The sequence below is a fragment of the Moschus berezovskii genome, chromosome 11 (genome assembly GCF_049115385.1).
Source record: "Moschus berezovskii isolate FMDL1 chromosome 11, NW_MosBer_1.0, whole genome shotgun sequence".
Classification (NCBI taxonomy): Eukaryota; Metazoa; Chordata; class Mammalia; order Artiodactyla; family Moschidae; genus Moschus; species Moschus berezovskii.
Genome location: NC_142470.1, coordinates 63271803 through 63286026, shown reverse-complemented (window position 1 = coordinate 63286026; position 14224 = coordinate 63271803). Strand labels below are relative to the sequence as shown.

Sequence of the window (14224 nt, the reverse complement as noted above, 5' to 3'; positions counted from 1 at the left end):
GAACTCCTGACTCCAGGGAACATTAATCGATAGGAGCTCATCAAATGCCTCCATACCTACACTGAAACCAAGCTCCACCCAAGGGCCAACAAGTTCTAGAGCAAGACATACCACACAAATTCTCCAGCAACACAGGAACATAGCCCTGAGCTTCAATATACAGGCTGTCCAAAGTCACTCCAAACCCACTGACATCTCATAACTCATTACTGGAGGCTTCATTGCACTCCAGAGAGAAGAAATCCAGCTCCACCCACCAAAACATCGACACAAGCTTCCCTAACCAGGAAACCTTGACAAGCCACCAGTCCAACCCCACTCACAGCGAGGAAATTCCACAATAAAGAGAACTCCACAAACTGCCAGAATACAGAAAGGCCACACCAAACACAGCAATATAAACAAGATGAAGAGGCAGAGAAATACCCAGCAGGTAAAGGAACAGGATAAATGTCCACCAAACCAAACAAAAGAGGAAGAGATAGGGAATCTACCTGATAAAGAATTCCAAATAATGATACTGAAAATGATCCAAAATCTTGAAAACAAAATGGAGTTACAGATAAATAGCCTGGAGACAAGGATCGAGAAGATACAAGAAAGGTTTAACAAGGACCTAGAAGAAATAAAAAAGAGTCAATATATAATGAATAATGCAATAAATGAGATCAAAAACACTCTGGAGGGAACCAACAGTAGAACAACGGAGGCAGAAGATAGGATAAGTGAGGTAGAAGATAGAATGGTAGAAATTAATGAAACAGGAAAAAAGAAAAATGAATTAAAAGAAATGAGGACAATCTCAGAGACCTCTGGGACAATGTTAAATGCCCCAATATTCGAATCATAGGAGTCCCAGAAGAAGAAGACAGAAAGAAAGACCATGAGAAAATACTTGAGGAAATAATAGTTGAAAACTTCCCTAAAATGGAGAAGGAAATAATCACCCAAGTTCAAGAAACCCAGAGAGTCCCAAACAGGATAAACCCAAGGTGAAACACCCCAAGACACATATTAATCAAATTAACAAAGATCAAACACAAAGAACAAATATTAAAAGCAGCAAGGGAAAAACAACAAATAACACACAAGGGGATTCCCATAAGGATAACAGCTGATGTTTCAATAGAAACTCTTCAGGCCAGGAGGGAATGGCAGGTCTTAAAGTGATGAAAGAAAATAACCTACAGCCCAGATTACTGTACCCAGAAAGGATCTCATTCAAATATGAAGGAGAAATCAAAAACTTTACAGACAAGCAAAAGCTGAGAGAATTCAGCACTACCAAACCAGCTCTCCAACAAATGCTAAAGAATCTTCTCTAGACAGGAAACACAGAAAGGGGGTATAAACTTGAACCCAAAACAATAAAGTAAATGGCATTGGAATCATACTTATCAATAATTACCTTAAATGTAAATGGGCTGAATGCCCCAACCAAAAGACAAAGACTGGCTGAATGGATACAAAAACAGGACCCCTATATATGCTGTCTACAAGAGACCCACCTCGAAACAAGGGACACATACAGACTGAAAGTGAAAGGCCGGAAAAAGATATTCCACACAAATAGAGACCAAAAGAAAGCAGGAGTAGCAATACTCATATCAGATAAAATAGACTTTAAAACAAAGGCTGTGAAAAGAGACAAAGGACACTACATAATGGTAAAAGGATCAATCCAAGAAGAAGATATAACAATTATAAATATATATGCACCCAACATAGGAGCACTGCAATATGTAAGATAAATGCTAACAAGTATGAAAGAGGAAATTAACAATAACACAATAATAGTTCAGTTCAGCTCAGTTCAGTCACTCAGTCGTGTCCGACTCTTTGCGACCCCATGAATCACAGCACGCCAGGCCTCCCTGTCCATCACCAACTCCCGGAGTTCACTCAAACTCATGTCCACAGAGTCGGTGATGCCATCCAGCCATCTCATTCTCTGTCGTCCCCTTCTCCTCCCTCCCCCAATCCTTCCCAGCATCAGAGTCTTTTCCAGTGAGTCAACTCTTCGAATGAGGTGGCCAAAGTATTGTAGCTTCAGCTTCAGCATCAGTCCTTCCAATGAACACCCAGGATTGATCTCCTTTAGAATGGACTGGTTGGATCTCCTTGCAGTGGGAGACTTTAATACCCCACTCACACCTATGGATAGATCAACTAAATAAAAAATTAACAAGGAAACACAAACATTAAATGATACAATAGACCAGTTAGACCTAATAGATAATGTATAGGACATTTCACCCCCAAAAAACGAATTTCACCTTTTTCTCAAGCACACATGGAACCTTCTCCAGGGTAGATCACATCCTGGGCCATAAATCTAGCCTGGGTCAATTTAAAAAACTTGAAATCATTCCAAGCATCTTTTCTGACCACAATGCAGGAAGATTAGATGTCAATTACAGGAGAAAAACTATTAAAAATCACAACATATGGAGGCTGAACAACACGCTGCTGACTAACCAATAAATCACAGAAGAAATCAAAAAAGAAATGAAAATGTACATAGAAACGAATGAAAATAAAAACACAAGAACCCAAAACCTGTGAGAAACTGTAATAGCATTGCTAAGTGCTTGAGGGATACCTCAAGAAACAAGAAAAAAGTCAAACAAATAACCTAACTCTACATCTAAAGCAACCAGAAAAGGAAAAAATGAAGAACCCCAGGGTTAGTAGAAGGAAACAAATCTTAAAAGTTAGGGCAGAAATAAATGCAAAAGAGACCATAGCAAAAATCAACAAAGCCAAAAGCTGGTTCTTTGAGATGATAAATAAAATTAACAAACCATTAGCCAAACTCATCAAGAAACAAAGGGAAAAAAATCAAATCAATAAAATTAGAAATGAAAAGGGAGAGATCACAACAGACAACACAGAAATACAAAGGATCATAAGAGACTATTATCAGCAATTATATGCCAATAAAATGGACAACTTGGAAGAAATGGACGAATTGTTAGAAAAGTACAACTTTCCAAAACTGAACCAGGAAGAAATAGAAAATCTTAACAGACCAATCACAAGCACGGAAATTGGAACTGTAATCAGAAATCTTCCAGCAAACAAAAGCCCAGGTCCAGATGGCTTCACAGCTGAATTCTACCAAAAATTTAGAGAACAGCTAACACCTATCCTATTCAAACTCTTCCAGAAAATTGCAGAGGAAGGGAAACTTCCAAACTCACTCTATGAGGCCACCATCACCCTAAAACCAAAACCTGAAAAAGATGCCACAAAAAAAGAAAACTACAGGCCAATATCACTGATGAGCATAGATGCAAAAATCCTTAACAAAATTCTAGCAATCAGAATCCAACAACACATTAAGAAGATCGTACATCATGACCAAGTGGGCTTTATCCCAGGGATGCAAGGATTCTTCAATATCCGCAAATTAATCAATGTAATACACCACATTAACAAGTTTAAAAATAAAAGCCATATGATTATCTCAATAGATGCAGAGAAAGCCTTCGACAAAATTCAACATCCATTTATGATAAAAACCCTCCAGAAGGCGGGAATAGAAGGAACATACCTCAACATAATAAAGGCTATCTATATATGATAAACCCAAAGCAAACATTATCCACAGTGGTGAAAAATTGAAAGCATTTCCCCTAAAGTCAGGAACAAGACAAGGGTGCCCACTCTCACCACTACTATTCAACATAGTTTTGGAAGTTTTGGCCACAGCAATCAGAGCAGAAAAAGAAATAAAAGGAATCCAGATTGGAAAATAAGAAGTTAAACTCTCACTGTTTGAAGATGACATGATCTTCTACATAGAAAACCCTAAAGACTCCACCAGAAAATTACTAGAGCTAATCAATGAATATAGTAAAGTTGCAGGATATAAAATCAACACACAGAAATCCCTTGCATTCCTATACACTAACAATGAGAAAATAGAGAAATCAAGGAAACAATTCCATTCACCACTGCAACAAAAAAAATAAAATACTTAGGAGCATATCTACCAAAAGAAACAAAAGACCTATATATAGAAAACTATAAAACACTGGTGAAAGAAATCAAAGAGGACACTAATAGATGGAAAAATATACCATGTTCATGGATCAGAAGAATCAATATAGTGAAAATGAGTATACTATCCCAAGCAATCTATAGATTCAATGCAATCCCCATCAAGCTACCAACGGTATTTTTCACAGAGCTAAAACAAATAATTTCACAATTTTTATGGAAATACAAAAAACCTTGAATAGCCAAAACAATCTTGAGAAAGAAGAATGGAACTGGAGGAATCAACCTGCCTGACTTCAGGCTCTACTACAAAGCCGCAGTCATCAAGACAGTATGGTACTGGCACAAAGACAGAAACATAGATCAATGGAACAAAATAGAAAGCCCAGAGATAAATCCACACACCTATGGACCCCTTATCTTTGACAAAGGAGGCAAGAATATTCAATGGAGAAAAGACAATCTCTTTAACAAGTGGTGCTGGGAAAACTGGTCAACCACTTGTAAAAGAATGAAACCAGAACACTTTCTAACAACATACACAAAAATAAACTCAAAATGGATTAAAGATCTAAATGTAAGACCAGAAACTATAAAACTCCTAGAGGAAAACAAAGGCAAAACACTCTCTGACCTAAATCACAGCAAGATCCTCTTATGTCCCACCTCCCAGAGTAATGGAAATAAAAGCAAAAATAAACAAATGGGACCTAATTAAAATTTAAAGCTTCTACACAACAAAGGAAACTATAAGCAAGGTGAAAAGACAGCCTTCAGAATGGGAGAAAATAATAGCAAATGAAGCAACTGACCAAGAATTAATCTCAAAAATATACAAGCAACTCCTGCAGCTCAATTCCAGAAAAATAAACAACCCAATCAAAAAATGGGCCAAAGAACTAAACAGACATTTCTCCAAAGAAGACATACAGATGGCTAACAAACACGTGAAAAGATGCTCAACATCACTCATTATCAGAGAAATGCATATCAAAACCACAATGAGGTAGCATTTCACGCCAGTCAGAATGGCTGCTATCCAAAAGTCTACAAGCAATAAATGCTGGAGAGGGTGTGGAGAGAAGGGAACCCTCTTACACTGTTGGTGGGAATGTAAACTAGTACTGCCACTATGGAGAACAGTGTGGAAATTGCTTAAAAACTGGAAATAGAACTGCCATATGACCCAGCAATCCCACTTCTGGGCATACACACCGAGGAAACCAGAATTGAAAGAGACACATGTACTCCAATGTTCATCGCAGTACTGTTTATATAGCCAGGACATGGAAGCAACCTAGATGTCCATCAGCAGATGAATGGATAAGAAAGCTGTGGTATATATACACAATGGAGTATTATTCAGCCATTAAAAAGAACACATTTGAATCAGTTCTAATGAGGTAGAAGAAACTGGAGCCTATTATACAGAGTGAAGTAAGCCAGAAAGAAAAATACTAATACAGTATACTAACACATATATATAGAATTTAGAAAGATGGTAACGATAACCCTGTATGCAAGACAGCAAAAGAGACACAGGTGTATAGAACAGTCTTTTGGACTCTGTGGGAGAGGGTGAGGGTGGGATGATTTAGGAGAATGGCATTGAAACATGTATATTATCATATGTGAAATGAAACACCAGTCCAGGTTTGATGCATGATACAGGATGCTTGGGGCAGGTGCACTGGGATGACCCAGAGGGATGGTATGGGGAGGGAGGTGGGAGGGGGGTTCAGGATGGGGAACACATGTACACTCGTGGCGGATTCATGTCAATGTATGGCAAAACCAATACAATATTGTAAAGTAATTAGCCTCCAATTTAAATAAATAAATTTCTATTAAAAAAAAGAAAAAACATGGTGTCAGGCTGTCATCGTAGGAAGATAATAAGAAATACATGTTTTGAGGGTCTGGACACAGGTTTCTCACAAACCAGTTGTATCCTAGGGGAGGTATAATGATCAAAAAAGTCTTTAGTTTTTTTGATAAATTATGTCTATGCTTTCCAATGTGCCTATATTCTGTCTCAGTAAAACTTTAAAAAACTGTTGCCATTGTTTTTGTTTTCTTGCAGCAAAAAGAAAGTCCTCGCTCTTTAACCATGTCTGGCCATGTTGGTTTTGAGAGTCTGCCTGATCAGCTGGTCAACAGGTCGATCCAGCAAGGCTTCTGCTTTAATATTCTCTGTGTGGGTGAGTGCCCAGCCTGTCCAGACTTTTTCATCCTGTTCCTGTGCTCACCTCCTTCCTGTGGTGGGCAGTATGGTGCCCATCTGAGTAACCTGAGAGCACGAGTATAGATTTTTTTCAGTTATTTAAATTCTATCAGTTTTTTCTTGGCCATGCTGCTTTAAGGTTTCTCTTTGTTCTTTAAACATTTCAGTGCCTTCTTCAGAGTTCTGAGTAACTCAGCATACAGGACTCATTTTTATGCTCAGCTTAGAATGAACCACCTTAGCGTGTTATTCTTTCGGGGACAATCCAGTCTTTGCAATATTTGAAACATTTGGGATTCATGAAACCAAATCACTGTAAGAGTTTACTGTTCTGTTCTTCTTCATACATCCTGTGCACCTGTAAATATGAATATGTACCTGCATTTCTTTCAGGGGAGACTGGAATTGGAAAATCAACGCTGATTGACACATTGTTTAATACTAATTTTGAAGACCATGAATCCTCACATTTTTACCCACATGTTAGACTTAAAGCACAGACGTATGAACTCCAGGAAAGTAACGTTCGATTGAAACTAACCATCGTGAATACAGTGGGATTTGGTGACCAAATAAACAAAGAAGAGAGGTACATGCTTTCCTCTAGTAATAAAACAGGTTTTTTTCTTATTACAGGGCATCTGCCTTCTTGCTTTGTTGCTGATTTGACTTTCATCTGTAGAAACCCATGCCTTTCTTCCCAGACTTAAATTCTTTAAATAATAAAGCAATATTTTGTTTTTGTTAACAAATTTACATTTTTCGGTCCAGTTGTCTATTTACAGTAATTTGAATCACATTTTTAAAGTATGTATGGCAGCAAAAATAGTTTTAATTTTTTCCTGATATGACAGTTCGGTGTATATTAAGTGATTTTTACTAATTTTCAGGCAAGACCTGTTTTGTTGAGGAAAAAAAAAAAAAACAAGGCATACATGGCAAATACATAATCACCAAATCCATGGTACATGAATTTTTTTGTGAAGTTCTAACTAAATTAGTCAGATTAAGCATTGCAGGAAAGGTGTGATGATTCAAGTTTAATTTATATTTTGTATTAGGTTACTATTTTTTGTCATTATTTCTCCTATGGTATTACAAAGATGATTTTGACTTAAATATGAAATTTAAGCCATAAGAGGAGGAAACAGACTGGGGCAATGACTGTTCGTTCTTTTTCCTTTTGAAAATTCATATATTTTCATTATTCAGTCAGTTCAGTTCAGTTCAGTCGCTCAGTTGTGTCTGACTCTCCGCGACCCCATGAATCACAGCACGCCAGGCCTCCCTGTCCATCACCAACTCCCGGAGTTCACTCAAACTCATGTCCACAGAGTCGGTGATGTCATCCAGCCATCTCATTCTCTGTCGTCCCCTTCTCCTCCCTCCCCCAACCTTTCCCAGCATCAGAGTCTTTTCCAGTGAGTCAACTCGTCGCGTGAGGTGGCCAAAGTAGAGGTAGTTTTTTAGGTCCTAAAAGTTTGTTTTAAAGGGAAAATATGTTGCAAAACTGACTCTCATTTTGTTTTAACCTGTTGAGCACATTTGTGTGTTCTGTTGTAGATTTCAAGAAACAATTTTTGTGGGTTTTCTGGAAGAAGTAGATTAGTGGAGGAGGCAAAGGCCCATGACACATGGCTTTTTTTTAGTTTTCCATATAGGAATTATATAAAGCTTTACTTAAATTTATCCTTAGATATTTGGTATTTTTGATGATCTCATAAATGATATCTTTTACAAATATTTCATTTTCCATTCAATGTGTGGAAATATAATTGATCTTGTACACAGAAACTTCTGTGTATTCTCTGGTTAATTCTAGTTAATGCATCTCTAATAAATTTGTTTAGATTTTCTATGTATGCAATAGTATAGTCTGCAAATAATGGCATTTGTTCTTCCTTTCTAATTTGTTTATAAGTAAGTTTTATTGATGTAAAATTTACATACAATAAATAAGATGCATTGGTTTAAGTGTACAACTTAATTTTGACAAATGTTTAGTTTTCTGTCTACCAACAAGATGGTTATAGGAAATGTCTGTAGTCTTGGGTCCTCTCCTCACATGCCCACAGGTCAGTTCTTCCAAGAGGGCAAGGGTCTGCTCTGTAGCCCCAGGGCAGTACTTTCTCTTGGGGTCAGGCATTTCAGGCAGGAGGATGGATCTAGGCAAGGACTAAGCCTGTCAGCTATGATGGGCCTTCCCCTGCTTGTAAGTAAATGAGAATAAAGTTGTGCCTGTGTCACCAGTTAATGATACTTCCATGTGGGTGTGCCCTTTCCTCACTATGTTAATGCTTTCCACGCCACACAAATTTAATTTCAGAAATACAAAGTCATGGAATTTGACTTAAATAACTTTTAAGTTGCTGATACTCGTGTAGGGTAATACGCATGTCCAGCATGGTTGCAGTTAGATGCCTCTCCTCCTTCTGCAGCCTGGCAGGTTTGGGGAGCTATGCCAGAGGGCTCCAGGTGTGAATGAGTGTGAGAGGCACATTCAGTGTCATTTCTGTAAAATCATTTAAAGCACAGGTTGTTCTGATAGTTTCAAAGTACTGCCTTTGTACCTGCACATTTGCACATTTGTTTTATTACTGAAGTTATCTATTTAGCACAGAAGTCAACTGTTTGTTCACCGGTGCAAAAACAGATTTCAAACTTTAAATTTATGCAAATACTTTATCAAGATATCATGAATATATCGTATTAAATATTTAAATATTTTTTCAGCTACCAACCAATAGTTGACTACATAGATGCTCAGTTTGAAGCTTACCTCCAAGAAGAGCTGAAGATCAAGCGCTCTCTCTTTAACTACCACGACTCCCGCATCCACGTGTGCCTCTACTTCATCTCCCCGACAGGCCACTCCCTGAAGACGCTGGATCTCTTGACCATGAAGAGCCTGGACAGTAAGGTGGGTCTGGAGAAGAACCAATGGTTGCATTTCAGGATTTAGAGTGAAGTATTAAATATATAAATACATTTATGATATGTGCACATGTCATAACTGTCTCATTCTGTGTATTTTTAAAACATTTAGCAAGTTTCAATTTTTGGATGTTTTCCAGAGAAATTCAGTTTGGAAGATGAGATATAAAGAGAAAGTGTTAACATAAAATTTCAGTCCTTTTTTAGTGATTAAATTGCATGTCAGAATATGTGTATTCATTTTCATTTAACTATAGAACTTATTTGACACTAATTTTACTTTATGACACTATTAAATGAGAATAAGCTCACTGATGAAGATTAAAGTCTAAAGTCTCATACAGTAAATTAATTTTAATTTGAACTGTATCCAGAAAACCTATTTTTAATTTCTGAGCCAATGAGCTATATATAAATTCAGGGAGCTGTAAGTAGTAGTATCCAGAAATTAACTCACTTTAGGTTTTTTTGTTTAAAGGATAAAGACTACACTCTCACACTAAAAAGGTCTCCACAGTTCCTCTGTGATCTCTGACCTGGCTGAGCAGCTTGTGAGCTGGCACTGGGAGAGCATGGGGTCTACCAGGGCTGCCTTCTGTACAGGAGTCAGTGTGGGAGGCAGGCAGTGGGCATTTTGGTGCAGAGACCAGCACTGTGGTCCCCTGACTGAGACAAACCTGGAGGAGCTTGGGTGAGAGTCTGTTCACCTGATGGGATATTGTAACCATTCAGCCAGTTATCTTCACAATTGAGTCTGACGTGTGGAAATCCACCCTTACTAAAGGGACATGGACGCAGGAGCGGGCAGCTTCATCTCAGGCAGACAGAGTTCCAGGCTGACGTCTGTGTGGAGTTGTGGGGGTGGCTTTCAGGGCTGCTGGGAAAAGGGAGAGAGGGATCAGCCTCTATCAGGGTCTGAGGGCGGGCATCTCAGGCTTCTCCAGTTTCCTCTTTGTGGGTAACTTTAAAGCACCCCTGTGGGACCTGGGGCCTGAAGGGAGAGGTGGGTCACCTAGACTTTCTGAAAGGAGTCCTCCAGGAGGGTGGCCTATTCCTTACCTGATGGCAGCTAGTAGCCGTGTCCTCAGGTGCTGGCTGTTTATTCTAATGGATATCTGAAACAGATGCCTCAGCAGTCAAATGTCAGTCAGGTTTTCACACTACAATGAGAAAGGTTAATGTCAGCTACATACCCTGGGGTGCTTCTGCTGTTGATCCTGGAATCAGTTATAACTTGGCATAGTTTACTGAATATCTAAGTATATATGATACTGAAATCAAGAACTTGGCATCAAATTTTTATATACCTTGACTAACTTATCTTGAAAGGTGTTTACCCAGAATTGCTGGAAAGTTTATTTCATGGTTAGTTGAAAAAATCTTTATCCCCTTTGGAACATATTTAAGACTAATAAATCCAAATGTACACACAGTAAATCAATGTGAAGCTGGAGAAGGAAAGGATGTTTAAGAATAGAAAAAGAATTATTGTAGTTTTCATTTCCACTCTAACAATTATACCGACAGTTCACTCTTTTGACACACGTCACTACTCAGCCTCAAGTTTTTCACTAAAAACAAGCTAATAAATAACAAAAAACCTACAAACCCTTTAATCTGTGGTGATATCAGTCCTTTGTGGATACATTAATCTTACAGAACTGGGACTTCCCTGGTGGTCCAGTGGCTAAGACTCTGTGCTCCCAATGCATGGGTCCCAGGTTCAAACCCTGGTCAGGGAACTAGATCCTGCATGCCGCAATGAAGACTGAAGATCCCACATGCCACAACTTGGACCCGGCACAGCCAAATAAATAAATATAAATAAATAAGTATTTTTTAAAAATCTCACAGAACTAGCCTTGCAGGGTAGTCTTCATATCCCTGCATCTCTTCCACTCTGGCCAGTGACAGGATTTTTAAATAATGCTGAAAAACTAATTCCTTTGAGTTGTGAATGTTTTTAGTTGGTATCCATAAAATTTCCCTCTGTCGACTTGTGGGTAAGATTCTGACAGTAGGGTCAGATCAGATGCATTCACTGGGAAAAGGGGCTTGCTTGAGTGAGAGGCAGAGGAGGCCTGTGGCCTGACCCATAGGTCTGCTGAAATCAGTCACCAGATTACTTAGTGCTGAGATTATTAACAGATAAAATTTCTTAGTGAATTATGCAGGTGATTTCAGCTCATCTCTTCATTCTACTTATTTTGTGTATGATGGAACTGGAACCTGACTTCAGATAAAAGATGAACTTTCTAAGAGCTCCGCTTCTGAAAAGCAGTTACTACCAGGCCAGCATTTGCAGGAATGGCTGTGTAGGGCTGTCTGGTAAGAATGAAGTGGTGATTTCTACATCAGGAGCCTTCAAGCTTTTCCCTTGAAAGGCCAGGTAGTATATACTTCAGGCTTCGCAGGTCATGGGCCTCTGGTGCAACTGCTCACTGCTGCTGTTACAGAGTGAAAGTGATCACAGGAAATGCATGATGTGTAATGAGTGGGCTTGGCTGTGTTCCAGAAACTCTTTACCTATGAGTGAACCACAGTTTGCCTGTCCTAAGGAAATCTGTCAGAGCTGGAGTGGATTTGAATTCAGAAACTTTGTTATTAAAAAATAAATCCTCGATCATGAGATTTTTTTCTTTATTCTTAATAGGTGAACATTATACCAGTGATTGCCAAAGCAGATGCAATTTCTAAAACTGAATTACAGAAGTTTAAGATCAAACTCATGAGTGAACTGGTCAGCAATGGTGTTCAGATATACCATTTCCCAACAGATGATGAAACTATTGCTAAGATCAATGCTTCAATGAATGTAAGCTCTTAACTGAATAATTCTGTTTTATATATAAAAAAAGTAACATTGCTACTATATCTGTGAGCATTTTTCTTCCATCCCTACTTTCGCCTAAATGAAGTGATACATTTATGAGACTGGGATTCTCCTTCTGTGGAACCATTTTTTATTTCCTTAGGAAGAGTCCTTTCTATCCTGTCTTTAAGGACAGGAGAAGACAGCACAGCTTCCCTCTTGAGAGACTTTATAGGAAGCTTTCTAATCTGGTATTTAAGCTCCTCCCTTACAGTGTCACATGTACATGTGAAATAGTCACATAACTTTTGTGTTCTAATATAGAATATATTTAGTATATATTTTAATTATACATAACAGTATGATTAAAGATGACCAAGTCCTTTGTGTTACTACAGGCTACCAAATTTCTTAAATACTTGGTTGGATTTTGATGGATCAAAGGTTTTGGAGTTCTTGTGGAACTTCCTAACTTCCCTGAGACTGTTAACTTACCTATAAAATGGGGCTCCCCATTTTCCTGAGACTGTTCAGTTCAGTTCAGTCGCTCAGTCGTGTCCGACTCTTTGCGACCCCATGAATCACAGCACGCCAGGCCTCCCTGTCCATCACCAACTCCCGGAGTTCACTCAAACTCATGTCCATCGAGTCGGTGATGCCATCCAGCCATCTCATTCTCTGTCGTCCCCATCTCCACCAATAAAACAGGGCTCACTGTTGTGAGAAGACAGCTTTGTTCACTGCTTGGCAATGACATTCAGTACCTGTTCATTCCATTTATCCTTTTTTCCTTTTCTGATTTTTTCACTTTGTTCATATTAAGATACTTAAAATATATAAAAAGCTGACTTATGTAAAGGAAGTGATATTAATTCCTGTGTGTTAAACTCTTTATATCTGATTTTTTGTGTGTATGCCCACCTGGAATAAGTTTTCAGAGGGTAACAATTAAGAGACTGCACACTGTCAATCATTAAATATTAAACATAATACTGCTTACATTAGATTTTCCCCTAAATTAATTCTCAGTGTCCGACAGGACAATCTCCTCACTGCCATTAAATCCAGCCACTTTGTCTTTTTTCACAATCTTCCTCTTGCTATGCTATTTCTTCCTATTCTGCTTGCTCTGTCTCCAGCTTGGTTGTGTCTTCTTGCCACAGAGATCTCTCACTCCTCTAAATTTCTGTAACATTTGTAGTTAGCATAGTTTGGGACTTAACTACTACTTGATATTGGTGTTATGTATGTATGTATACCCTAAATATAGTTATATACTTTAGTTATATGGTGTGTATGTGATTTCTTCAACATTGTCTTTTATATCCAAGATCATGAGGTAAATGATACCTGTGCTAGAATTCTTTTTTTGTATTCTTATAGCAAAGTTGGAATGCATGTGGGGCATTCTCAGGAACTACTTTTCTCTGTAGGTCCTGAGGATGACTGCAGAACAGCTGGCATGTATTCACAGGGCAGGTTTTAAAAGCTAAGGCATAGCAGACCATTTGACTTTAACACACTTGTCATTTAGTAAATGTCCTTTTCTCTGTTGTCATTGGTATGAGATGTGATTGATATGCTGGCTCCTTTCCAGGGACACCTGCCATTTGCTGTGGTGGGAAGTACGGATGAAGTGAAAGTTGGAAATAAGATGGTCAAAGCTCGCCAGTATCCCTGGGGCGTCGTACAAGGTAAAGGAGATCTACAAGGACATGTGTGCTTGCCTGACAGTCTAAAAGCTGCATTTAGTACATCCTCTGAGGCAATGCTTATTTTGGGTTCTGACTAGCTGTCAGAAGGGCTGGCTGTGTTCTGTTTTAGCCACGTCTGCAGAGCCAAATAGAGCCTCCCCACTTCCTGCGTTAGACCAGTTAGTTACCTGACAAGGTGTGCTAAGTAAGACACTCAGAAGGTGGGAACCACTAGTTGGGTACTTTGAACAGAATTTGAGTGTAAATAGTATTGTTTAAACATAGTACATAAATTAATTACTAGATAATTCTGGAACACAATAAATCTCCTTATAAATTTATATATTTTTACTTATCAAAGTATTGCCAACTATTTCCCAAACAGTCAGCCAAATGAAGATTTTTAGCATGTATCTAACAATACAATGAGTATGAAATTAACTGTCTGGTTCATTCACTCATGGTACTAACTAATAGGGAATAGACTACCCCTGCTGATACTGGTTTCTCAGCGTTGCTTTTTTTAATTGAAAAATTTTTTAAATAGTGGAAAAT

General features: G+C 38.4%; 1 protein-coding gene and 1 long non-coding RNA gene across 7 annotated transcripts in view; one reads left to right on the top strand and one right to left on the bottom strand.

The window, feature by feature from the left end:
* Window positions 1-14224, top strand: part of SEPTIN10 (septin 10) — a 61077-nt gene that overhangs the window by 27056 nt on the left and 19797 nt on the right. For all 5 annotated transcript variants that reach the window (XM_088841404.1, XM_088841405.1, XM_088841406.1 and 2 more), the window contains 5 exons: window positions 6089-6206; window positions 6623-6818; window positions 8963-9149; window positions 11817-11978; window positions 13573-13669. In XM_088841404.1, coding sequence (XP_088697530.1) covers window positions 6089-6206; window positions 6623-6818; window positions 8963-9149; window positions 11817-11978; window positions 13573-13669 — 760 coding nt within the window. The remainder of the gene's footprint in view (window positions 1-6088; window positions 6207-6622; window positions 6819-8962; window positions 9150-11816; window positions 11979-13572; window positions 13670-14224) is intronic.
* LOC148776172 (uncharacterized) overlaps window positions 9644-14224 on the bottom strand; it is a 36992-nt gene continuing 32411 nt past the window's right edge. The window contains exons 3-5 of one of the 2 annotated variants that reach the window (XR_016038586.1): window positions 12471-12689; window positions 10223-10278; window positions 9644-10037 (exon numbers count right to left, since the gene is read on the bottom strand). This is a non-coding gene — a long non-coding RNA (uncharacterized LOC148776172). Of the gene's footprint in view, window positions 10279-12470; window positions 12690-14224 lie in introns of both variants that reach the window. The other variant, XR_016038585.1, reaches the window with a different exon arrangement.